Source organism: Tursiops truncatus, chromosome 1 (assembly GCF_011762595.2).
Source record: "Tursiops truncatus isolate mTurTru1 chromosome 1, mTurTru1.mat.Y, whole genome shotgun sequence".
In the NCBI taxonomy this organism is placed as follows: Eukaryota; Metazoa; Chordata; class Mammalia; order Artiodactyla; family Delphinidae; genus Tursiops; species Tursiops truncatus.
In genome coordinates, this window is record NC_047034.1 from 23,847,044 (window position 1) to 23,874,332 (window position 27,289).

The window sequence follows — 27,289 nt, forward strand, 5'->3', positions numbered from 1 at the left end:
GATGTGGCAGCTTACATACATGTATATGTACTCCTTACATGAAACCAATGAGATAGGGTTTTACAAATGAGAAATTAAGGTCCAAAGAGATTAAATGTTTTGTCCAGCATTACACAGCTGGTAACTGATGAGGCTGGGCTTTAAAAGCAGATAGTCCAACTCTAGAGCTGGCACAAAGATTTCCCTTGCTAAGCACTTCTGCTGAGATGTTTAAGTCCAGGCCAATTATCATCTCATCCCACTTAACAGAAGTATCTGCAAAGCTACCTCTGAGCCTCTCCTAAGTCACTTAACAAGACAGAGGATCTGGACATCTAACCCTGCCTCCCATGAGATTACCAATATATCTTGTCAAGGTATGCAGCCCTTCATATTTTTTTTTTTTGCGGTACGCCAGCCTCTCACTGTTGTGGCCTCTCCTGTTGCGGAGCACAGGCTCCGGACGCGCAGGCTCAGCAGCCATGGCTCACGGGCCCAGCCGCTCTGCGGCATGTGGGATCTTCCCGGACCGGGCACGAACCCGTGTCCCTTGCATCGGCAGGCGGACTCTCAAACACTGCGCCACCAGGGAAGCCCCCTTCATAAATATTTTAACTCCTTCCTGGAAGATTTCTTCTCCCCACTAAATACAGCCTTCCCTTTCCTTACAGCATGATTAAGAAGTCTATACCAGCTTCCTATTGATAAGAATGAGAATTAAGAATACTATGTTTGAAGGATAGCTAGTTTTTACTCTACACCAAAAAGAGAACATAACATAGTCCTGTTAAGCAGAAAGAGGAGAAAATTAATTCAACTTCATAAATATGAAATCAAACGATACCTTCAGTCCCTCTAATTCATTTTGCAGTTGCTTAGAATAGTGCTCGCTCTGTTCGCGCAATTTTCTGTCTTTAGATGCTTCAGCAGCTACAGCTTCTGTACGAACTTCCAGCTTTAAAATAAAATGATAAAAGCAGATTTCATGGTTATAATTGTTTCTCCAATAAAATGTCTCCCCATGGGAATTTACCTTGCAATAGATAGATAACTCAAATGTTGAAATTCATATTAAATATTATTACCAAACTAAAAAAAAAAACTCTTTTCAAAAATTAAAGAATGAAATATATATTATTTCACTAGTCTGAAAAAGCAGCTTTAATCACTACCCCATGGGCACTACAAATTTGCCTGACTACTAACCTCTTTTTTGGCTCTTTCTGTTCTGCGCAGTTCTTGCCTTAAGCTTTCAACTTTTTGCATCACCAGGTCCACCTCTTCTTCCTTATCTCGGACATGGCGAGCAAGTTTCTGTTTTTGGGTGTGCAATTCTGTTAGCCGCTCATTGATCTCCATGAATTCCTGCATGGCCAGTTTCCTCTGACAGTGTGCGTCTTTCAGCTCTTTGGATTGGTTTTTTAATCGCTCACTAGCCTGGACTAGTTCCTACAGTTTCGTAAAAAGAATATAAGTTACCAATTCTGCACCCTAGGGACCAAATTTGGCCATCAAAATATTTATCATGAAGTCAAGAAGAGCCAAAATTATTCACCTCAGAACAAAATTAAAAGAAATGAACTACTTTTGAACAGATACTAGGAGCATGGTGCTCTGTTCATATTCTCAATTCCTTATGCTAACATGCTAACTGCAAAGGAACAACTGATTTAACCTTCCAGTACCTTAGTTTCAATAAACAAATAAACAAATAAAGGTATAGGAATACAAGATACAATGGTAAAGATAAAGATTTTGTGAAATTTAACGGATATCTGTGAAATTTTTAAAAATTGTATCAAATGATTACAAATGATAAAAACAAGGGCTGTATTTGATGTGGAGACTAACTCTTGGGCCAGCAGCAAAGAGAAAAGCTAATTAAAGTGAGAAACTTAGAAGGAGCTGAAGTAGACTTGGGTCAGCAGAACCACTTGTCTCCCAGCAAAAGGAAATGCAACCTTCTTTGAGGAAGAGTCTCAATGATATCTATTTTTTTTTTTAAGAGCATACACATATGAGCTCACAACCATAGATTTCCCAAACACCCAAAGGACAAACAACCACAAGCAAACATTACAAACAATAAAAATAAACCCCAATGGTATTTGGATATTAGAACTATCAGATACTGATAAGACTGCTATACATGAAATGTTTGAAGAAATAAAAGGAAATCATAAAAATAGGAAAATGACAAAAGACTATTTAAAATGATGAGGCAAAAAGACTACGAAAAACTGTTTATAAAACATTGTATAGAGCTTTAGAAATGAAAAAATGTAAGTATTAACATTAAAAACATGAATCTACCAATACAGAAAGCTCTACCTTTATGAAGAAAAATAAGAAGAAATTCAAACCCAGAAACTTTAAAAAATAAAGTATATAACATTAAATAAAAATAAAAAAATAGAAATCGGAGGGAAAAAACACAAATCACCTATTCCCCATCCTCAAAAAGGAAAAAAAAAGATAATTAGAGCAGACATCTAAGAAGTAACAATAGTAACAGGAGGACATATTTTTTAAGAGATAATAATTAAAATTGTACACACAGAAAAATTACTTTTGAAGTATGAGGCTACAAAATAATGAGATTCTTACAAACACAAATTGACAGAGCTTACCACAACCAGATCTGAACTTAAAGGAACCTCTAAATATTTATTTCAGGAAAATGAAAAATGATTTTAGAAGGAAGATCTAATGAAAGAGAAGTGGAGGGCTAAGAAATTGGTAAACATAAATATAAATGTAAGCAAACTTGTATATAAGATTGTATTATTGTCTCATTTGTACAGTAAACAAAAAGGACATAACTAACATATTGGTCCAAAAAAGCACAGTAGTTGGGAAGAAGCAATAGAGTTAAAGGTCCTCAAAGTGTTTGGGAGCAACAGTTTAAGATACTGGGTTGGCCAAAAGGTTCATTCGGTTTTTCCCGTAAGACGGCTCTAGTAGTGCTTAGCTGTCTTTAACCTCATTCGAAACAATTTTGTTAGATTTTCTTGTGACACCTGTCATAACAGTATACATTAAAAAAAAAAACTTAACAAAACTGGTGAATTTTTGTGTAGCCATTTTAATACTTAAGATGGAAGAAAAAAGCAACATTTTCAGCATATTATGTTTTATTATTTCAAGAAAGGTAAAAACTCAACTGAAACACAAAAGGAAGATTTGTGCAGTGTATGGAGAAGGTGCTGTGATTGACTGAACGTGTCAAAAGTGGTTTGCGAGGTTTCATGCTGGAGATTTCTTGCTGGACGATGCTCCACAGTCAGGTAGACCAGTTGAAGTTGATAGTGATCAAATCGAGACATTAACTGAGAACAATCAATGTTATACCACGCAGGAGATAGTCGACATACTCAAAATATCCAAATTAAGCGATGAAAATCATTTGCACCAGCTTGGTTATGTCCATCGCTTTGATGTTTGTGTTCAACATAAGTTAAGCGAAAAAAACCTTCCTGACCGTATTTCTGCCTGCGATTCTCTACTTAAACGTAACGAAAACATACCGTTTTTAAAGCAAATTGTGATGGGTGATGAAAAGTGGATACTGTACAACAATGCGGAAAAGAAGAGATCGTGGGGCAAGTGAAATGAACCACCACCAACCACACCAAAGGATGGGCTTCATCCAAAGAAGATGATGTTGTGTATATGGTGGGATTGGAAGGGAGTCCTCTATTATGAGCTCCTTCCGGAAAACCAAACAATTAACTCCAACAAGTACTGCTCCCATTAGACCAACTGAAAGCAGCACTCAACAAAAAGCATCTGGAATTAGTCACAGAAACCGCATAACCTTCCATCAGGGTAACACAAGACCGCATGTTTCTTTGATGACCAGGCAAAAACTGTTACAGCTTGGCTGGGTAGTCTAATTCATCTGCCATATTCACCAGACATTGCACCTTCAGATTTCCATTTATCTCAGTCTTCACAAAATTCTCTTAATGGAAAAAATTTCAGTTCCCTGGAAGACTGTAAAAGGCATCCGGAACAGTTCTTTGCCCAAAAAGATAAAAAGTTTTGGGAAGATGGAATTATGAAGTTGCCTGAAAAATGGCAGAAGGTAGTGGGACAAAAGGTTGAATACGTTGTTCAATAAAGTTCTTGGTGAAAATGAAAAATAAGTCTTTTATTTTTACTTTAAAACCGAAGGCACTTTTTGGCCAACCCAATATTAAATTTAAAAAAAAGATATTAAATTTAGACTTTGTTAAATATGCACGATAAAATTCAATACTACTAGAAACTGCTAGAATGAGTAGTGAGCAAAACGAGAACAAGAAAACAAAAACCTCAATTAAAAATCAAGAAAAATATTTTCAAGATGAAAAGAATTCTGGAGATTGGTTTCACAACAATGTGATGTACCTTACACTACTCAATTATACACATAAAAATGATTAGGATAGAAATTTTATGTTATATATATTTTGCCACAATTTTAAAAAAGAGCAAACTCAGCCATAAAAAGAATGAAATAATGCCATTTGTAGCAACATGGGTGGACCCAGAGACTGTCATACTAAGCGAAGTAAGTCAGACAGAGAAGGACATATGTCATATGATATTGCTTATATGTGGGATCTAAAAAAATGGTACAAATGCACTTATTTACAAAACAGAAACAGAGTTACAGATGTAGAAAACAATCTTATGGTTACCAGCGGGGAAGTGGGGAGGGATAAGTGGGAGATTGGGATTGACATACACACACTACTATATATAAAATAGAAAACTAATAAGGACCTACTGTATAACACAGGGAACTCTGGTCAATACTCTCTAATGATCTATATGGGAAAAGAATCTAAAAAAGAGTGGATATGTGTATACGTATAACTGATTCACTTTGCTGTATAGCACTAAGTAATGCAACATTGCAAATCAACTTTACTCCAATTAAAAAAAAAAGAGTGAGAAAGGAGATAAAGATAAGCATAGAAAATGCATGACAAACAAAACAAAAAGTGGTAGAAACATGTCCATATAGATTAGTAGTCAAAATAAGTATAAAAGGAGTAAGTTCACCAGTTAAATGCAGTTTGTTATACCAAATTATGAAATAAAATCTAGACTTAAATAGAAAAAGCATCATTATAGCAATGATAAAATTCTATTCACTAGAAGGAAATTCCACTCTAAATTTTTGTGCATTCCATAAGATAGACTCAAAATATATTAGAAAGAAAATTGCTAGGACTTCACAGAAAAACTGGTGAATACATCATCATGAGAAAATCCTATTTCTCAATCATTAATAGATAAACCAAGCAGTTAAAAAAATAGTGAATATAAAGAAGATTTGAAAAGTTCAATTAATAACCTTCATGTATATTTAGAAGCTTGTATCCAACACTGGGAAACACATTCTTCTTAAGCATATATTGAACATTTAAAAATGAAAAGGTCTAGATCATGCCATAATTCTCAGTAGATTTCAAAGAACAGATATCATACAGATCAAATTCTTTAATAATATTATCATTAAAATAGAAATAAAAAATAACAAGGCTAAATTCCATAATAACTCACAGATCAAGGAGAAAAATCATAAAGTGTATTAAAATATTTAGAACTAAAAAAATTTTAAATACAGAAAACAATAAAAATGTTTAGTAAAGACTAAAACTTGGGGATGCAGTAAAAGGTATTGTATATACATTGGGGGAAATTTATAGCCTGAAATACTTACACTGAAACTAAAAAAAAGTTGAAATTCAATGACATTCCACATAAAAAGTTAAGAGAGAACAATGTATTAACCGCTTCCGCCAATATGAGATGATAATAAAGAACATAAATTAATGAAAAGGAAACATGAGAATAATGAAGATCAACAAAGCCAAAAGCTTGTTCTTTGATCTCACTAAATATCTGGTGAGGTCAAACAAGGGATCAAGAATAAATACACAAAGAAATAAAATGAAGAAAGAAGGAGAGGTTATAACTACAAATCTAGGAGAAATCAAAAAAGGTAAAAGGATGCAATGAAAAATTTTATGCCAGTAAACTTTTCAACTTAAGAAATGAACAAATTCCTATAAAAATAAATTTAGCAAAACTGTTTCAAGAAGAAATAGAATGCCTGAATAGTCCTATAACAATTAAAGTAACTAAACCAATAGCTAAAAAAAATTCCCCATCCCCCCAAGTGGGAAAAAAAATCTCCAGACTCAGATGGTTTTACAGATGATTCCTCCAATGTGTTTCAAGGAACAAAACATTCTTCTTTTACAAACTTCTCTAGAGAACAGAAAAAGAGGCAGTGCTACTCAGCTAACTCTATAAGACCAGTATAATCTTGATACCAAAGGAAAAAGAAAAAAAAAAGAAAAAAAAAAGCCAATCTCATTGAAGAAAACAAATAAAAAGTCCTAAAAAAACCCAAAGGCATTAATAGGAAATCAGGTCAGTGATATATAAAGTGGGTAAACATGAACTCTGGAACTTAACTCCCTGTGTTGAAATTCCAGTTCCCCCACTTTCTAGCCCTATGATCTTGAGCAAATGTACCTAACTTCTCTGTGTGGGATCTCACCATTTATAAAATAAAAACACTACTACCACTGCTGCTGCTGCTGCTGCTGCTACTACGAATACGTAAATCACAGGGTTCTTTAAAAGATTAAATGAGCTAATAAATGTAAAGCACTTAAAACAGTACTATTAGAACAGATGCAACATAACTGTTACCTATATTATCATATTAATATTTAGGAGACAATACATGGGCAATTCAGTTGTAACCCAGAAAAGTAAAAATGGTTTAACGGTAGAAAAAGTTTATAACTGTAAGTCATCAAACCAATTTATTTTTATTTATTTTTGGCTGAGTTGGGTCTTTGTTGCTGCACCCGGGCTTTCTCTAGTTGAAGCAAGTGGGGGCTACTCTTCATTGAGGTGCATGGGCTTCTCATTGCGGTGGCTTCTTTTGTTGCAGAGCATGGGCTCTAGGCGCGCGGGCTTCAGTAGTTGTGGCTCACGGACTCTAGAGCACAGGCTCAGCAGTTGTGGCACAGGGGCTAAGGTGCTCCGCGGCATGTGGGATCTTCCCGGGCCAGGGCTCGAACCCGTGTCCACTGCATTGGCAGGCAGATTCTTAACCACTGCGCCACCACAGAAGCCCCAAACCAATTTATTAAAGGAGAACAATCATATAATTCCATCAATAGATATTAACAAATTTCTAGGAATTTGTTGCAATACTGTGCAAAAAAAGCACATTTAATAAAGTCAGTACCCATTTTTGATAAAAATGATTAGCAAAATAGGAATAGAAGATAATTTTCTTAACCTGATAAAAAGTATTTACCAAAAACTTACAGAAAACATTATTATTTTCTTAGAAATCAGGAATAAGATAGGGATGCCTGCTATCATCACTTCTATTGAATGTTTTTGAGGTCCTAGCTTATACAGTAAGACAAGGAAAGAAAGAAAAGTAAAAAAAAAAAAATCAAAAGACAAAGAAAAAAACCTGTCATTATTTCATAAAACCTCAAAGAATCTCAAATATATTATTACAATTAATAAGAGTTTAGCAATGTTCCTAGAACAGAATCAGTAAGAAAGTATAATTTTCAAGGTACCATTTAAAATATGAAAACTTACAATCATAAATTTAAGGAAAGGCAAACAAGACCTGTATAGAATTTTATGGAGAAACATTTTAAAATACTTTAACGATACAGAGTGACATACTATGTTTGTGGATAAAAAGACTGTGGGACTGCAGAGAAAATAATTTTATGTTTTTGTACAGTTAGGCCTTTCTAAGCAAATTTTACTGAAACTTGGAACATGAGTTAAAAGCAAGCCTTGTAAAGTAATTTATGACTAATTTAGATACGTAGTGAGAAAACTCCAAAGAGATTTAACTCCTGGACTTATGTGTTTACATTTCAAGGAGGGTTGGAGAGAGAGATAAGAGCCTGTACCAAGGAGAAAATCTCTTTATAGAGCTGGAGACTTGGACACATCTTTCCACTGGAGTGACTTATTTCTATTCCAAAGAGTCCTAGATCCTTCTCTTAAGGTTTCCAAGGAGACCTGCAGAAAGGTGGGTAGAGATAGAGGGGAAGCAGGAAGCATCTGCCTCTCCTCTATGTAAACACCCTGATTCACTATTTTGGGGCTCTTTCTCTACCATACAGTCTCCATATGTGTAGGGTTTTATCCAACCAGCTCTCATTGTGTTGCCCTAAAGGGTAAGAACGGGCATGCAGGAAAGCCACCTGGTTTATGTCTTGTTTTGCTTTTCTGAATGTAAATCGTAATAATCTTTCCTTGCTCTTGAAATCTTGTGTGCATTTAGAATGATATTAATAAACATGGATAAGAACGTAAAGACTCAATGTTATAATGATGTCAATTCTCTTGAAATTGCTCTATGGATTTAATGCAATTTTAATCAAAATCCCATCACAGTTTTCAAGGAATAGAGAGTTGAGATATAGACCCATGCATAAATGGAAATTTAATATATGACAGAGGTGACACTGCTCATCACTAAGGGAAGGAGGGCCTATTTAGTAAATGAACAACTGGCTAGCCATATGGGAAAAAGTGAAATTGGATCCTTATATGATACACAAAAATAAATTTCTGATGCATTAAAAATTTAAATATGAAAACCAAACTTAAAAACTTCCAAGATAAAAATTTAGGAGAATTGTTTTTTACCTCAGATTTCTTACATAAGCCAGCAAATGCAATAATCTTAAAAATGAAGATTGATAAATTTGACTACATTAAGACTAAAAACTTTTGTTAGTCAAAAGCTCCCATAAACAAAATGAAAAGACAAGCCACTACCTGGGAGATATCTGTAACATACATAATCGATAAAAGATTAGCATGTCCAGAAAATTCTTAGAAACCAATAAGGAAAAGACAAACAACCCAACAGAAAAATGTATAAAGTATATTAAGAAGCATTTCACAAAAGAAGAAATATAAATGATAAATGGACATGTGTGAGGATACTCAGCCTCATCAGTAATTAGAGAATGCAGATTAAGACCATACTAAAACATCATTTTAGACCTAAAATGTCAACTTAGATTAGGTTGGCCAAAAATAATATATCTAGTAATATAAAGTACTGTTGAATATAAAAACTCCTGTACACTATCGGTAGGAGTATAAACTGGTAAAAGCAGTGGAAAATGATTTGACATCATCATAAAAAATACAATATTTCCATTGCGTATGAACCAATTATTCTATTCGTGTTTGTGTGTGTGTGTGTATGTGTCTGGATATATGTTCAAGAATGATCATAGCAGCATCATGTATAGTAGCTATTAATTATAAGCAACCTAAATGTCTGCAAACAAAAAATCAGATAAGTAAATTGTGGGTGCTGACATAATGGTGTATTTTATAGCAACTAAATAAATGATCAACAGCTATACAGACAAATCTTAGAAACAACGTTGAGTGAAAAAAGCAAATTGCAAAAGATTGCATATACCATTTTACAAAGCTCAAAAAAAGCCAACACTAATATACTGTTTAGAGATACACTAATATGTGATAAAATTTTTTTAAGTAAGGGAATGATTAACATAAAATTCAGAACAGTGATTACCATTGTCAGGGAAGTAATGAGAAAGGAATAGGAAATGACTACCCAGGGCTATGTCACAAAATAGGTAACGCTCTATTTCTTAAGTTGGATGTTTGGTTCATTTTATTATTTGCGTCAAAACTTATATAATGGTACATTTATTTTTTATATGTATCAAATGAAAAAAATCTTGAAAAGAATATCTGCTGCCTGTAGGATATCAGGCAAATCATTTAAAATTCTTTATCAATATGATGTGTTTCATTTCAGTACTACTCTCTTCTCAAAATATACTGAAAGGATTTTTAATATTAAAACTTATTAAAAATTGGCCAAGTACCTGTTACTATAAATCTAGATATCAGATGCTCATCCTTATTATGTTAACCAAGTTTGGCTGAGTAATCCTACCTTTAAATACATAATAGTAACTATTAATATAATATTATTAAAACAAATAGGATGTCTGTTATAAATTCCAAATATTATTAAATTGACCATGAATATAAATGAATCTGTACAAAACACTGCTTGAAAGTGCATCAAGAAAAAAGTAAAAATACACTAATCTAATTCACTTTGACCTTCATAGATTTCTCCATTAATCTTTTTGATTAGCTTCATCGGCAAAAGGTTATTTGTTTTATTTTTAATTACCTCCATTTCTTTACAGGCAGCAAGACTTATAAGTCTTCCCCAGAAGGACTTCATCTGTTTTATCAATGAATTATATACAACATCATTGAATACAATTTATACTATGCCATAAACCACTCATTTCTTTTTTGCATTGGCTAGTATTAATTCCAACATTCTAAAATTTGTTAATGAAAGGCAAAGTACACACAGCATATCATTTATGTAAAGTATTTTTCTCTAGTGCTCGAATATTATATATCCTATTGGACTGTGTTACTGTGTCCTAGCTATTAACAAATTTTGTTGATGTTTATAGTAATATTTACGTGTTCACAAAGTTCTTATGAAAGTAACTTCAGCTTATTCATCCATGCTTTGAAAGATAAACTGACATCTAAAAAAATGATTAAAGAATTAAAGAAATTTTCTATCATAATCTTTAAAGAATGCTCATATTAGCAAGTCACAATGAAAATATGCCTGTATTTTTCATTCTTCCATAGACACTAAACAGATTTTTACTATTCTCTCACTTCTTCATAATATTTCTTTTTCAATAACATTTATTTTTAATCAAGTCCTTTGATTATTAACTCTCCAAAAGAACAAAAGATTCTGAACTTTGAAGCCTCGAAAATTTAGAAGTTTCTTCATAACTAGCCATTCATCAAATGTCATACACCAAAATAATTCTTAAATTTTTAAACCATCTTTTTACAAAGTATACTATATATTATTGTAATTCCTTATGAATGCTTTCAGTATACAAATTAAACAAGATTAAGAATTCAGAAAAGGCTTTAACAATCTATCTATGTATTTTTACCTTATTTAATTCTTCCCTTTCTTGCTGTAATGTTTTGATTTGTTTTTCATAAGCCTTGATTTGTCTAAAAGCATCATCTAGTTCTCGCCTCACAGAATTAGCTTCTTCAAGTTGCTGTTCCAAGTGACTTGATTCTAAAAACAGGAAACAATGTTTCTTTTACTATTTGCATAAAAATAAATACTCAAAACCAAGGTTTAAAGCAACTAAATTTTAAAAAATAAAGTATTTTGAAACTGGTATTCAGCTTATCAACACCACATGCCACTGACTCATGAAAATTAAGTGCTTATCAGTTCACTGTAAAGATGGTTTATAGGTAATGCCAGGATGAAGAACAAATTTTAAGTGCAAAGTTTTGCACAGAATTTATGTGCAAAAATGCCTTCATATCTATTAGAAAAAAAAGACCATAATTCCAAAAAACAGTATCTTCAGAACCAATTGAAAACTTAAAACTAACAAAAAAGAACACGACCAATCAAACAAAATAGATAACTTTTCCTCTACTGTTAGTTAGCATTCTTCTGCTGATATTACTCAAATTATTGTATGATGATGGTTTTGCTTGTAACGTTGTGGTTCCAGATCACCCCGCCTGGTTTCACTAGTGGTGATTTGAAGAATAAACTCTGATTTCTAAAAGCAAATATTTGAAATAGGCTCAGGGAGTTGAGTAACTTGACTAAGGTCACATTGCTAAATGAGTATCAGAGCTAACTACAGCCCACCAGTCTTACATCAACCTCTCCAACTTAAAAAGTAATGTAATCAAGTGATGTATAACATTATAAGTTCAGAAGAGTTATTATAAAATAAAATAAAATTATTAATCTTAACATATGCTTAAATAAAATTTAATAAATTGATATGAAATATCCCTGGCATCAAAAGTAAATTAGCAAATTAAAGAACTGAAGCCAGTGAAAACAGAGAAATCTAAACACATTGTTAATTTTGTTCTGGATATTTTCTATTCTTTATAGCCTTGTTACTCTTGAGTGTCATCCCCAGAGAAGTAGCATTAGCATCCTCTGGGAGAGAGGAGAAATGCAGATCCTCAGGCCCCACCCCAGACGTAATGAATCAGAATCTATATTTTAACAAGATCCTCAGGTGGCTCATTCGCAAATTAAAGACTGGGAACAAATGCACAGAGCATTGCACACTGTTGAGTTTGATGCTTTCAATAAATGAAGAAGTGTTTATAATACATTAGTTCTATTGAAAAGAGCATTTCATTTGTATAGACAAATCCTGTAGTCAAGAAGTAACTTAAATGTATCCGTGTATTACACACCAACTGGTTCTAGATTCCTTAAATAAAATAATTTACTAATATTCAGTGCCCTAAACTTACAGATTTATTAAAAGCTTATTTATATTAGGTATTAGTTTTTAGCAATTTTGAAAATATCTGCAAAGTTGCATTTAATCAGTTTTCATTTTGTCTTAATAGTATGTGTTAAGTGTTTTCCTTGAAGAACAATAAAAAATATCAATGGATGTTTAATCTTAAGGATCACAGGGTATTTAGTCTTATATTCAGAAAATTACATCTTATCATTTTCTCAAATTTCAGCATTTCATGTGGGAATTTTTCTGTTTATACTAATTTCTTTTAAATATCTTAAATTTTTTTTGTTATTTTAACTTTTCAGCATTTTTAGGATTTCAATGATTTGTAAAGTAGGTATAATTTAGTTTGTTATTTCTAATAACTTGGAGTCAAAATTTAGTATGTGACACAGCTGATTTCTATCATTTCTGGGGTCATTTTAATCAAATTTTATGGCTAAGGTATATCAATCTAGAGTAGTAAGTAACATGGTACATTTAGTAATGCCTTCTGAGAATGCTCACTTCCTTTCTTCTACTTTGAAAAGTTTTTCCCTAGCATGTTAAAATTTTTGCAAATTATTGAGTCATCCATTTATCTAAACTGCTGTGTTAGAAACTAAAAAAGTATCAATATTTAATAAAATGTCTGCATCATATGAAGTTTACAGCAAAATGTATTAAATGTGATAGCTTCAACAGTCTTTAAGAATGTTTTTATTGTTTTATTTCAATATAGGTTAAATTTTAGTTTTATCCCAGCCATTTCATGTTGGCAGCTTTGCCATGGAGTTGTTAAGTAGATAATACAAAATACATGTCAGATTTTCATGACTCATATTTCAGACACTTTAAAAATGCCTAAAATACTCAAAATATTCATTTAAACAACAACAGGTAAATTATGAGAAGTACATGAGGAAATGTACTGGCTAAAGAAGTTGGAGAAGACAAACCCGGCCAATTACTTATAAAACCCTCTAATATGGAGAAAAGTATAGCACTTGTAATTTGGAATACACAGAATTTTGTATCGCCAAAGATAAAAACCCCAAATCAAGAAAAATTCAGAATGTATTGAACTTTGGCCAACTACTTATAAAATGGCTCAGGCAGAAGAGCCTTCACTTTCACTACAACAAATAGAAAATTCGATTAAAATTTTGAAAGAAATCCTCTAAGACTATCAAAAATATCTATTAAATATATGGCAACATGACTAGCCAAAACATTTAGATGAAGTTATTTAAAACTATTTTAGTGATTAAATTGAAAAGCAGTACTAGGGAAGTGAGATTAGCTCATAGCAACAAAATGGTTCTTAACTCACTGCTGCTAGTAGAATCCTGAAACTCAATCTGTTAGTAATAAGGATTTAAGGAGGGCACAATACACAGGATTTTCTTTGCACTGTGTGGTATATAAGAGAAATATAAAATACAGTCTCTGTCTTGAAGGAGATAGGAAGACAAGAGTAGCACTCTTTAAATCATAAAGGAGAAAATCAAATACAAATTGTGTGGCAGGTTATATGGATGATATAGGAATTAAGAGAAGGGCATGACTACAGTGGCACTCACAGCAGAACACTGATAAACTACAGAGGGACTGAGGCTGGAGTCAGAAGGAGGTTGACAGAACAATCAAAGCACCTCTCTCTCTGATACACAAGAGCAGTGTCACAGCTTTTCCATTATGGTCTTATTTCTCAAATAATCCATAACTCTTCTGATGTGAAGAGATTTTACTTCTAACCATGATGAAGGAAAACAGATTTCCCTATTATCTTCCCCTCCATTCACTATTTTTCTCCTTTACTTACATATTGTAGGACAGTATGTGTGTGTGTTTGTGTGTGTGAGGGAGAAAGAGACAGAGACAGAAAGCGAGAGAAAGGGGACAGAGGGAGACAGAGAAAGGGTGGTTTCAGTGTAGAGTTGGAGGGACACAGACAGTACACAGAGGTGCAAACCATAACCCTTGAGGCACTGTATGGCAATTCCTAAAAAATTAAACACAGAATTACCACATAATTCAGGAATTCCACTTCTTATATACTCAAAAGAAGAGAAAGCAGGGACTTGAACAGATATTTGTACAGTCATGTTCAAAGCAGCATTATTATTCACAATAAACAAAAGGCGGAAGCAACCCAATAGTCCATTTATAAATGAGTGGATAAACAAAATATGGTATATACATACTGAGGAATATTGTATTAAGGTAGGAAGTTCTGACACATGCTATAACATGGATGAACCTTGAATACACTATGCTAAGCGAAATAAGTCAGTCACAAAAGGACAAATATTTTACGATTCCATTTATATGAGGTTCCTAGAGCAGTCAGATTCTAAGAAACAGAAAGTAGCATGGTGGATGCCAGGGCCTAGTGGCTGGGAGGAATATGAGTTATTGTTTAATGGATAAAGTAGAGATGGATGGTGGAGATGGTTGTACAGCATTGTGAATGTGCTTAACGTCACTGAACTGTACATTGAAAAATGGTTAAAATGATCATTTTAATATTTTGCACAGACCTACTAGAGAATGGACTTGAGGATATGGGGAGGGGGAAGGGTAAGCTGTGACAAAGTGAGAGAGTGGCATGGACATATATACACTACCAAACGTAAAATAGATAGCTAGTGGGAAGCAGCCACATAGCACAGGGAGATCAGCTCGGTGCTTTGTGACCACCTAAAGGGGTGGGATAGGGAAAGTGGGAGGAGGGAGACTCAAGAGGGAAGAGATATGGGAACATATGTATATGTGTAACTGATTCACTTTGTTATAAAGCAGAAACTAACACACCATTGTAAAGCAATTATACTCCAATAAAGACGTAAAAAAAAAGATTAAAAAATGAATTAATGAATGATATTGAGGAGATGGAATAAAATCTAGAGTATCACTGGGACTAACACGTGACCAAGAAAACAGTGCTTGCGAAGGAAGAATACTAAAAAGAGGGATATAGCCTTTCTTACAACATTATTTTCACTGATTCTATTCCACCTCTGGGAAATGATAAAAAATAATGAGTAGAGTAATCCTATAAGCACTGACTTTAGGGAGAAGGTAGGAATAAAGTAAAGGAAGGGCATTTCAACCAATAATTTAATGGTAATCAATTTCCCCAATTCGGGTGACGCCAGGGACCATTTATTTGTATGTAAGGGATGTGAGTGTGTTGGGGATTGCCTGTAAAGACACAATGTAGGAAGATACATTAGGAAGTGGTCAGAGATTTCCAAGAGTGAGGTTTCATTTAGTCATTCATTCACTCATTCATCAACAAATACCGATTTAGGGGTTTTTATGTGGCAAGCATCATTATAGGCACTTCGATATATCAATGAATAAAATACTCAAAGTCCCTGTTTTCAAGGAGCTTATAGTCTAGTGGTAAGGCAAGGGAAGTAAAGCAACATAAAATTTTAAAAATGTGTCAGTGGTGAAAAGTTCTATAGAGAAGTAGAAATTTACCAGGTGAAGAGTGTTTCCAGCAAACAAACAAGCAAAAAGAAAGAAAGAAAGAAATAGATGTTTAGACGGATGGATGGATGGATAGATGGATGGATGGACGGACAGATGGATGGATGAAAAAAATGAATGAAATGGGGGTGAAAAAAAAGAAGACTACATAAAAACACAACAACCAAATATGTGTAAAACCTGGAGGTGATTAGGTGAAACTAAAAGTAGTTCACCATGGCTGGGATCAGTGGGTGAGGGAGTAATGACAAAAGACAAACCTAGAGAGGAAAATACATGCAAGATAATGAAGGACCCTGTAATTAGAATTGAGAAATTTTAATTTTATCCCAGAGGCAACGGGGATCCTCTGAAAACATTTAAGTATGTATGTTGAAGCTGTGATGGGATCAGATTTATATTTTAAAAGCTGGACATTATACGTAAAATAAACTAAGAAGTCTGAAATTGGAGAGAAAAAGGATGACTGGCCAGGGACAATGGAATCTGACACAGTGTGTCAGGAACATTGAAACTACTGTAAGTTCCCTGGGTTTTCTTTTTGGTTCTTATTTCACAGACTTAGAGCTGAAGAAGCCAGCAACGCAGAAATGCCAACAGAAGCAGAGAACAAAAGCTTGAACAAGGCTGCTCTTTCTAGCCAAAGAACCAAGAAGAGGGTAAACTAGCAAGACAGAAAAGTTTTAGAAAATAACCACTCTGCTGAAGTTAAACACCACAGAAAACACTGTGGCCTGATGACCACCTGTGTCAGCAAAAGACAAGTGAAGAACTAGATTTCCAATCACATGAGGTTTTAATGAAGTGCCCAAACATACCACAAAGGTAATTAGAGAAGGGGGGCCAGGATTTTCAACCCCCTTGGCTGGTAACAAGCCCCTTCCCACACACAGTGTCAGTGGAGACCACATGGGGAACCAGGACTTCCATCTCCACCCAGCATTAATGAGGATCTCCCCCTTCTCCCCATTGGGGTGGTATCAGAAAAGAGTAAGAACTTTCATCATTGCCCAGCAGTAATAAGGCCACCCCTGTCACAGTGTCAGTGGAAACCAGTCAGGGGGCTGGAACTCCCATTCCCTTCCAAGAATAACAAGGAGCCCTTCCTTGGGTGTCAAGGGAGGTCAAGTGGGGAAACTGGATTTCTACCTCAACCTGGCAGTAAGGAGATGGCAATCCCCTTCCCACTGCTGGAATGGTGTCAGGAAAAACCAGCTAAAATGGAAGGTTTAAATAAGATCCAGAGTCATTCATCAAACATCACTCATCCTACCAAGAACTAGAAAAATCTCAACTTGAATGAGAAAAGAAAATCAATAGATGCTGACACCAAAATAACAGAGATGTCAGAATAATCTGACAAGATATTAACACAGCTATAATAAAAATGCTTCAATGAGCAATTATAAACATATTTGAAACAAATGAATGAGTAGAAGACCTGAGCAAAGATACAGAAAGTCTCAGCAAAGAAATGGAAGATTAACAAAGAACAAAATGGGAATTTTATAAATTAATAAAATAAAAATATTGGTAGATAGATTCAGCAGCACAAAGGAGGGATCAAAGGGATCAGTGAACTGGAAGGTATAACAATAGAAATTAACCAATCTGAATAACAGGAAAGAAAAAACAGAATGGAAACAAAAATGAACAGAGCCTCAGGGACTTGTGTGATGATTTACAAAAGATCTTACACTCGCATCATCAGAGTCCCAGAAGGAGAAGAGAAAGTAGGCAGGTCTGTAAAAGTACTTAGAAAAATAGGGTCTAAAAGAATTCCAAAATATGGCCAAGACACATAGACCTACAGATTCAAGAAGATGAACAAACACCAAACAGAATAAACCCAAAGAAATCCATGCCAAAACACACCATCAAACATCAGAATACTACAGAAAAAACTTGCAAGCAGCCAGAGAAAACTTCTTGCATAAGGGGAAAAAATACTCAGAATAGCAGTGAATTTCACCTCAGAAAACATGAAACTTAAAGGAAGCAGCACAGTATTTTTCAGATGCTAAAACAAAAGAACTTATCAATCCAGGCTCCTATGTCCAGCAAAATATTCTTTAGGAATAAAGGGAAAATCAGGACATTCTCAGATGAAGAAAAATGAAGAGAATTTGTTGGTAGCAGACCTACCTTTTAAAAATGGCTAAAGTAAGTTTTATAAACACAAAGCAAACAACAAAACAAGGAACGCAGTAATATCAGGAAGGAAGGAAAAGCATCACGTAAAAATACGGGTAAATAGAATTTTTTCCCCCCTTAAGCTTTCTAAATTATACTTCATGGTTTAAGGAAACATTATAACCTTGTCTGATGTGCTTCTAAAACATCTGAAGAGGAAATAATTGAAACAATTACATAATAAACAGGAAGAATAAACAGTTGTCATCAACATAAAATAGACTGTTATATTTTATGTATGCCTCACAGTAACCACAAAGCAAAAACCTTCAGTAGATACACGAAAGAGAAGGAAATAAAAGCACCACTATGGAAAATCATCAATTCACAAATGAAGTCAGTAAGAGAGGAAGAAAGGAACAAAGGAACTGTAAAACAGCCAGAAAACAATAAGATGACATTAGTAAATCCGTACCTACGCAATAATTATTTTAAATATAAATGGATTAAATTTTCCAATAAAGACCTCAAGTGGCTGAATGGATTAAAAAAACAATACCCAATTACATGTTGCCTATAAGACTCACTTCAGCTTTAAGGACACACATAGGCTCAAAATCAAGGGATGGAAAAAGATATTCCATACAAATGGAAACCAAAAGAGAATAAGGGTAGCTACACTTTTATCAGACAAAAGAGAGGTTAAGTCAAAAATAATAACAAGAGACAAAAAAAAGTTTATTATATAATAATAAAGGGGTCAATTCATCAAGAGGATATAACTATTAAAAATTTTTATGACCCCAACATTGTAGTGCCTAAATATATTAAGTAAATACAACATATCTGAAGACAGAAATAGACAACAACACAATAATAGTAAGGGACTTCAATATTATACCTTCAACAATGGATACATTATCTAGACAGAAAATTGATAAGGAAACATTGGACATAACCTATACTTCAGAGCAGATGGATCTAACAGATATATACAAAACATTCCATCCAACAGCAGCACAATATACATTCTTCTCAAACACATATGGAACATTCTTCAGGATATATCAAGTTAGTTTACAAAACAAGTCTTAACAAATTTAGAAAGAATGAAATCATACCAAGGATCTTTTCCAACCACAAAGGTATAACACTAGAAACCAATAACGGGAAAGACTGGAAAAATTCACAGAAATGTGGAAATTAACACATTAGTAACCAGCGGGTCAAAAAGAAATTAAAAGGGAAATTTCAAAAAATCTTGAAACAAACAAAAATGGAAAAAAATATAGCAAAACTTTTGGAATGCAGCAAAAGCAGTTCTAAGAAGGAAGTTCGTGGCAATAAACACCTACGGTAAAAAAAAAAAAACAACAAAGAAAGAAAAACAACCCTCAGACACCTAACTTTACACTTCAAGCAACTAAAAAAAAAAAAAAAGGATATTTATATCAATCCTTCTCAAACTCTTTCAAAAAATAAAAGAGGGAATACTCTCAAACTCATTTTATGAGCCCAGCATTACACTGATACCACAGCCAAAAGCAAAAATCAACAAATGGTACTACATCAAATTAAAAAGCTTCTGCACAGCAGAGGAAACCATAGACAAAATTAAAAAGCAACATTGGAAAGGGAGAAAATGTTTGCAAATCAACAAATATTTGACAAGGTGTTTGTGAAAGTTAATAAAGGGAAGTCTCACTAAAATGGAGCTGGGGGGCCAGAAGGGGAAACTCTCACACAGTAACTCTCTTCATCAATTACAGGAAGAACTGTCAATTACAGTTCCAAGAATGGAATCATCAATTACAGGCCCCAACAGGAAAGACAGTACATCACATCTCCTATAAGAAATCAACTACCCCAGGAACTAAGCCAATGAGAAACCATCTTCACCCTGAACTCTCACTTTTCTCCAAAGGACTTTCATTCAAAACAACCTTTACCGACTTCCTCATTTTTCTCTATAAAATGTTCCTCACTTTGTTTGTTAAACTTGCCTATGATTTTTGCCATGGCTTGCTTGTCCCAAACTGCAATTCTCTGCTATTCCCAAATAAACCCATTTTTTCTGGTAAAATAATTGACTTTTACTTTTAAGATCAACAAGTTGATACAGAAAATGTACAAAGAACTCATAAACTCAATGGCAAAGAAACAAACAATCCTATCAAAAAATGGGCAGAGGAGCTGAATAGACATTTTTCTAAAGAAGACATATAAATGGCCAACATGAAAAGGTGCTCAACATCACTTATTATCAAGGAAATGTAGATCAAAACCAAAATGAAACATTATCTCACACCTGTTAAAATGGTTTTCATCCAAAAGATAAGAAATAGAAAGTGTTGGCAAAGATGTGGTAAAAAGGGAACCCGTGTGTACTATTAGTGAGAATGTAAATTGGTGCAGCTACTATGGAAAACAGTATGGAGAGTCCTCAAAAAATTAAAAATAGAACTACCATATGATCCAGAAATTCCACTTCTGGAATTGTATATATACAATAGAATACTTTTCAGCCACAAAAATAAATCTTGCAATATGTGACAATATGGATTGGATCTTGAGGGCACTGTGCTAAGTGAAATAAATCAGACAGAGAAAGACAAATACAGTAAGATCTCACTTACATGTGGAATCTAAAACAAAAACAACAATAACAACAAACTGAACTCACAGATATAGAGAAGACTGGTGGTTGCAAGAGACGGGGGTGCAGGGTGGGTTAAAGAAGGAAAGATGGTCAAAAGGTACAAACTTCCAGTTATATAATAAATAAATACTGGGGATGTAATGTACAACGTGGTGCTGTTATTACAGTTAATAATACTGTATTGTATATTTGAAAGTTGCTAAGAGAATAGATCTTACAAGTCCTCATCACGAGAAAAAAATTTATGACTATATGCGGTGATGGAAGTTAACTAATCTTACTAAGGTGACTATTTCACAATATATACAAATATTGAATCATTATGTTGTACACCTGAAACTAAGATAATGTTACGTGTCAATCATATCTCATTAAAAAGCCAAAAAACAAAAGAAGAAAACAAACTAAAAACCCAGGCAAAGGCAGTACAAAAAAAGAAAAAAGAAAAATACAACAAAGATGAGTATCTCTCATGTATACAGATTAAAAATTCCTGAACAAAACAGTGGAAATAGAATTAATATATAAAAATAATTATACACCATGACCAGGCATGTGCATATTCCAATGATTCAATATTTCAAAATCAACCAATTTAATCCACCATATTAACAGGTTAACTAAAGAAAAAAAAACACACATGTTCATATCAATCAGTGCAGAAAAAATATTTGATAAAATTCAAACCCATTCATGATAAAACCCTTAGAAACACAGAAATAGAGGAGAGCTTCTAAATTGATGAGAGTATCTATAAAAGTCCTACAGCTAATATTACAATTAAAGGTGAAAGACTTAATACTTTCCCTCTAAGATAAGAAAGAAAACCAGGATGTCTGTTCTCAACACTCTTCTTCAACAAAGTACTGCAAGTTCTAGCCAGTGAAATAAGGGGGAAAAAACCCCAAAACATCCAGATCAGAAAGGGCAAAAGAAAATTGTTCCTATTTGCAGATGCATGATGGTCAGCACAGAAAATCCCAAGGAATCTTAAAAACAAACAAACAAACAAAACAAAAAACCAAAAATCCCTCCTAGAACATATAAGTGAGATAGACTTACGTAAATAGGTTTTTCCGAATCCATATCACTTCTTTGAAGTGATACGGATCACTAAACATCCTAGTTGTGTCTTGTGTCTCACTGCTTTCTTAGTGCCAAAAAACTCAAATACATTCAGTGCCACTGATAATGTTTTAGTGTTGATATCAAAGCAAAGTAAATGATTCTACTTATCATATTCCTAATCTAACTTAGTTTTAAAAAGATAAAGCTACAGAAATTTGATAAGGAGATGTTTATTAGGAGGACAGCCACTTAAAAAAATAGAACAGCATAAATTATGCTCAAATTTAAAATCTCCATGTGCCTTAATATTGCATTTTAAATAATCCTTTTTGTAAAAGACACTGGGTCAGATCCTTCTTTTCTTCACTTATTTTGGCCTAAAACTACTTTTCTAGAGCGGTCTGACTATTCTAGCCAAAATAGTACCTTCTCTCTCTCCCCTTACTCTTACTAAGATCATGTGATGCCTCTAAACCCTGCAGAAGGCTCCCATTTCACCCACAGAACAAATCAAAGACCTAACAGTCAGTAAGACTCCACTGATCAGGCAATGAGCCCTCTCCACCTGTTTAATTTCTCTACCCTCATGTCCATCCATTCCACCTGCTTGCTCATTCTGCTCTAGCCTTGCTGTCCTTTTATGTTTTATTTGAACTCACGAGGCACATTTTGACAGTAGGGCCTTTGCACTGGCTGATCCGTCTGCATGTAACGTGTTTCCCATTTAACTGCATGGCTAGGCCCCTTAACTCCTTCAATATTTTTCTCACATGGATCACACTATTTAAAATTATAAAACACCTCATCTTACACTTTTGACCCATTCTCCTTAATCTTTTCTATTTTTAAGCACTTATCACCTTCTAACATACTGTATCATTTACAAAGTTACATAGTTATTGTTTAATGTCTGTTGTTTGCCCTCCACCCCAGCAAGGACAAAGATTTTTATCATTTTGTTTAGTACTGCATCCCAAGATCATAAAACAACACCTAATACATAGTAGCTACTCAATAAATATTTGTTGAATGAATGGAATAAATTAATAAATGGATATAACAGGCATATCAACAATTCAAAATTAATTTTAATTAACCTACACTGAAAAATGAACTACTCATATAAATGCTTTGCCAGACAAATATCCCAAATGAATAGGTCCTCCAAAAAGTCATCTTTTTTCATGTAATTCTGGGTAAGGTGCTCCTCCTGTGTACTCTCTATGTACCTATGTTTATTTTTCTTCTGGCCTTTTAACATGTACTGCAAAAAACTATTTGTTTATCTTTTCCCAAGACCAGAACATGAGCTCCTTGAGAGCAGAACCATTTTATTTGCTTTTCCCTCACTGGCACATAGCTCACATCATGTAACACATAACAGGTACTCAATAAATGTTTTGTGCGTGAATAAACATTTTAAAATGTCTACTAAACAGAATTAATAATGAATCACAGAAATTTACCTCTTAGTTGTTTCCTTAGTTTTTCAATTTCTTCTTTTAAGTTTTTGATTTCTAAATCTTTACTTGCTGTTAGGGGACCATCAGCAGTTGAATACTGCAGAGCCTGGACAGTCTGTGTTGACTCTTTAAAAAAAAAAAGAAAGAATGAAAAATATGCTCATATTCTAAATTTTAAAAACTAAAAGCAATATATTTCTTTCTAGAGAAATCCTTATTTAATTGTACTGATCGAAGCATATACCTACTGACAAAAGCATGTAAACACATTAAAATTAAACCACAAAACTCCATTGCATGTTGTTAAAATTATACGTAGGAAACAGTCTACCTTCTAATATGTGAGGTTTTCAGTTTTAAATACTGTTGGTACATTCTGCCAGTGAGTAAACTATTCAGCCCCCTTTCATCCTAGCATAAAATGTCATCATGTGATAACCCAACAACATATGTCAGATGATGTACGAAAAACTGAGCCTGGTGTATGAAGAGAGGTTTAGAGATGTTAATATAGAATATGTATAAGTGCTGGCCTTCCAAATTTTATATATGAACACTGAGGTCCACCTATTGACGACTTGGCTCATCAACTTAGTTAAAATAGGGATTATTCATTTAACTTGTGGTTCTAATGAGAAGATGCAAGGTACTAAAGAAACATTAAATCTAGTGAAGCTCATTCCCAGATACCATTAAAAGATTTGGAAAAAAAAGAAATGGTCCTAAAACAGTTACTCTGCTAGCTTATAGAGGGACCCCAAATAGTAAATCTCTACCTCACCATAATTTTTTGTTAGTACAAATCATTTACTGACTGCTTTAGATTACTAATATTATTTATATATTGTTTTACATAACTTATATTACTTATATATTTATATTATTTATATATATATTTAAAACTCCAAGGGACTGTGACCTTCAGAGGATGGAGATTTTCTAATTTATCTTCATCATCTGTACAGAGAACAGTATCATGATATTCATATGCATGGTGGTCAATAAGTATTTGTTAATTTGAATTAAAGATGTAAGATATACCATATTGTGCATTCAATCATGATCTTCTACATCCAATAAGTATTTCTTACACATTTTCTTTTTCTTTCGATTCAAGACATGTTGAAAACTGGTACTTTCTGTATTTATTATTTTTAAAAGAATATCCTTTTTTTTAAGGACATCTAGGTTGGGAGCAGAAAATGGGGAGAATAAAAACATCCACTGGACATTAGTAGTTTTTTTCCTTCTACACCCCACACACTGCAGGGTATGGAGGTGGGATAGGTATCCTTCCTCCTCTTTGTCACCTCTGTCCTCCCTATAAATCTCAGGTCTGCTAAAATGCCCATTACTTGGGGTTTTTTTTTAACTTTTTATTTTATATTGGAGTATAGTTCATTAACAACATTGTGTTAGTTTCAGGTGTACAACAAAGTGATTCAGTTATACATATACATGTATCTATTCTTTTTCAAATTCTTTTCCCACTTAGATTTCTACAGAATAGGAGGCAGAGCTCCCCGTGTAATACAGTTTGGGACCGATATGTACCCACTGCTATATTTAAAATGGATAACCAACAAGGACCTACTGTATGACCCATTACCTGTTTATTACAGTTATCCACTGCCCTTCCTTCCATTACAACTTTTTTTATTATTATTCTTAGTGACTTTAACAATAAAAGAGATGATCTACCCAACTGACTTCACAGGCACACAAACCCCTTATGCAGACACTGTTGAGGCTGTTTACCCAGCAGCTACCCCTCTCTTCCTGCTTGTGCACCAAATTCAGGTATCAGGCTACAGTGTGCTTAGGCAAGGTAGGCTCAGCCGAAAGGAAGAAGGCTTCCATCAGTCATGCCAATCTCATTCTACATTGCCAGGACTGGTTAAGAATTAGGCACGTGAACTAGTTAGAATGAATGGTACCTTGAGAGGTCCCGTTAAGTGAGACATGTATGAAAGGAAATGAACCTTCCTTTTTTTTTTCTTTTTTTGGTCTTTGGATGTGTGAAGTCATGAAGTCTGGAACTTTGACAGTAATGTGGAATCATGAGGGAAAAGCCAAGAAAATCACAGAGAAGCTAACCCTGATAAGAGCACGGAAACTGTGTACTTTTGATTTCTTAAGTGAGGTAAGAAATCTGTATTACTTAAGAATTCTATTACTTGCTGCCTAAAACAACCTAGCTGGTAGACGTCTCTCCAGCACAACCACCCAATCTACTGGTCATGCCCTAGACCTGTGGCTTTGACCTTACTTAGAAATGTGCATGTGTGCGGGGGTGGGGAGGTGGGGAATGGAGGTTGGGGTGGGCTCCTAGGAGACTGCTACAGACTTTTACTGCCGGGGACCAAGGTGAAACAGTCTCTCACATCAAAGAATTACCCTGCCCCAAATGCTTGTAGTTCACCTACTGAGAAATGCTGCTGTCATTATTAATAACTATATAGCCTCCAACATCCTGATTTCAAGTAAATACTCTCTATCTCTTATATTTACAGTTTAACTTACTCTAGGGACCCCTTCAGTAATTTTTCATTCCCACCAAGAGTGCCAATCCACTGTTCCTAACACTATTTCCTTTTCTCTTTTCTTCCTTATTTATCCAGGTTAGATTCCTTGGTCCATCACTACTGCTGCTTTGCATACACATCTTGGATTCCTTTGCTCTTCTCTCCTCCACTGTACTTAGCCTAGAAGGCCCCAGTCTTCCCTAAATCCTACTCTCCTTCTACTCCGTGCTTTCACCTTAACAGCTGAAAGTGATGGAAGAAAGCCCAACCATTCAAAATTCATGTCTAAATAGTTTGGCGATGCCTGATGCCAACTAAAAATTGGCACTTGCCATCTGCCTCTAGCAGCCGCTGACCTTCAACACCCCCTGAAAGGAGATCAGTGTGGAGATCAAGAATGAGGCACTCTGTGCTCTGGGAAACACTGGCAGAGCAGGTCTTCAGATAATTTTCAGGACAAAATTTTACGAGCCCAATTCTTGCATCTTCTCACATCTAGAAAAGCACTAAAATCATTAACCATGACATCTGCTCCTTGTGACTAGCAGCAACCTTCTGCCAAAATGTGTGCTTCACTGCACGTACCCCTCTTCACTAAAATCATATATAATACCTTCCCCCCTACCTCTTTGGAGCAGTTTCTCAGAGCTACCTGAAATGCTGTCTCCCAAGCTATAGTCCTCATTTTACCCCAAATAAAACTTGACTCACAATTCACACATTGTGCATTTTTTTCAATCAACACTGGCAATCCTAAAATATTTCCCTAGTCCATTCACTCCTCTCTCTTCTCTAAACTTACCATTTCACATCTTCTCTTTTTCTTGTCAAAAATCTAATAGGAAAAAAACCAAAAAAATCCCAAAAAACTAACACATTCTCTACCTTCCTTATTCTCAGCTGATGACCCTGCTTTGTATTTGATTTATCATCTGTTTCCTCAAAGTGGAGTGTAAGCATTGAGAGGGCAGGTATTTTTTTCTTTTTCTGTTCATTATTATATCCCCAGTCATGTGCAGAACAATTCCTGCCTAGCTGGTGCTCAACAAGTAGCTAACAAATAGATGAATCAGCTTAAATGTTAACCTATGCCATTGTATGAAATGAAACAGGTGTTAGTACCAAAAGGCAACGATCTAATATTTTCTGGGTTTGTTTTGGGCAAATGACACCAACTGTATGTAATGACACTCTCTAAGAACAGATTAAAGAATTTAAAACATCAAAAAAACCTGGGACATAGGAACTTCTCATTCAGAATAGGATGGAGTAGGAAGTTAACAGGTCATTGCTCTATCACTCCTGTTGCAAAAAGTAAAAATACACTATATAATTTGAAAAAAACTTATTTTTACAAACATCATGTATCTGGGAAAGCAAAGAGAACTAAGTAAAATAAACCAGAGAGGGATGAGCCATTCTAAGGTGAAAAGGCCATGACAGCTGCCTCTTACCTCAGAATCTTATCCAATTCTGTGAGCACATGAATTGAGGGATAGTACGCTGGAAAATAAATGACAAATTCTGGAGAATGGGTGGGCTGGTGCAACAATTTGGAAACTTCAG

The 27,289-nt window shown here is 34.3% G+C and overlaps 1 protein-coding gene across 16 annotated transcripts in view; it reads right to left on the minus strand.

Annotated features, from left to right (window-relative positions):
* The window catches only part of CDC42BPA (CDC42 binding protein kinase alpha), a 326,271-nt gene that overhangs the window by 111,668 nt on the left and 187,314 nt on the right, over positions 1–27,289 (minus strand). For 14 of the 16 annotated variants that reach the window (XM_073801159.1, XM_073801161.1, XM_073801158.1 and 11 more), the window contains exons 11-14: positions 23,202–23,324; positions 11,040–11,173; positions 1,186–1,428; positions 824–934 (exon numbers count right to left, since the gene is read on the minus strand). In XM_073801159.1, coding sequence (XP_073657260.1) covers positions 824–934; positions 1,186–1,428; positions 11,040–11,173; positions 23,202–23,324 — 611 coding nt within the window. The remainder of the gene's footprint in view (positions 1–823; positions 935–1,185; positions 1,429–11,039; positions 11,174–23,201; positions 23,325–27,289) is intronic. The other 2 variants (XM_073801177.1, XM_019920364.3) reach the window with 1 other exon arrangement.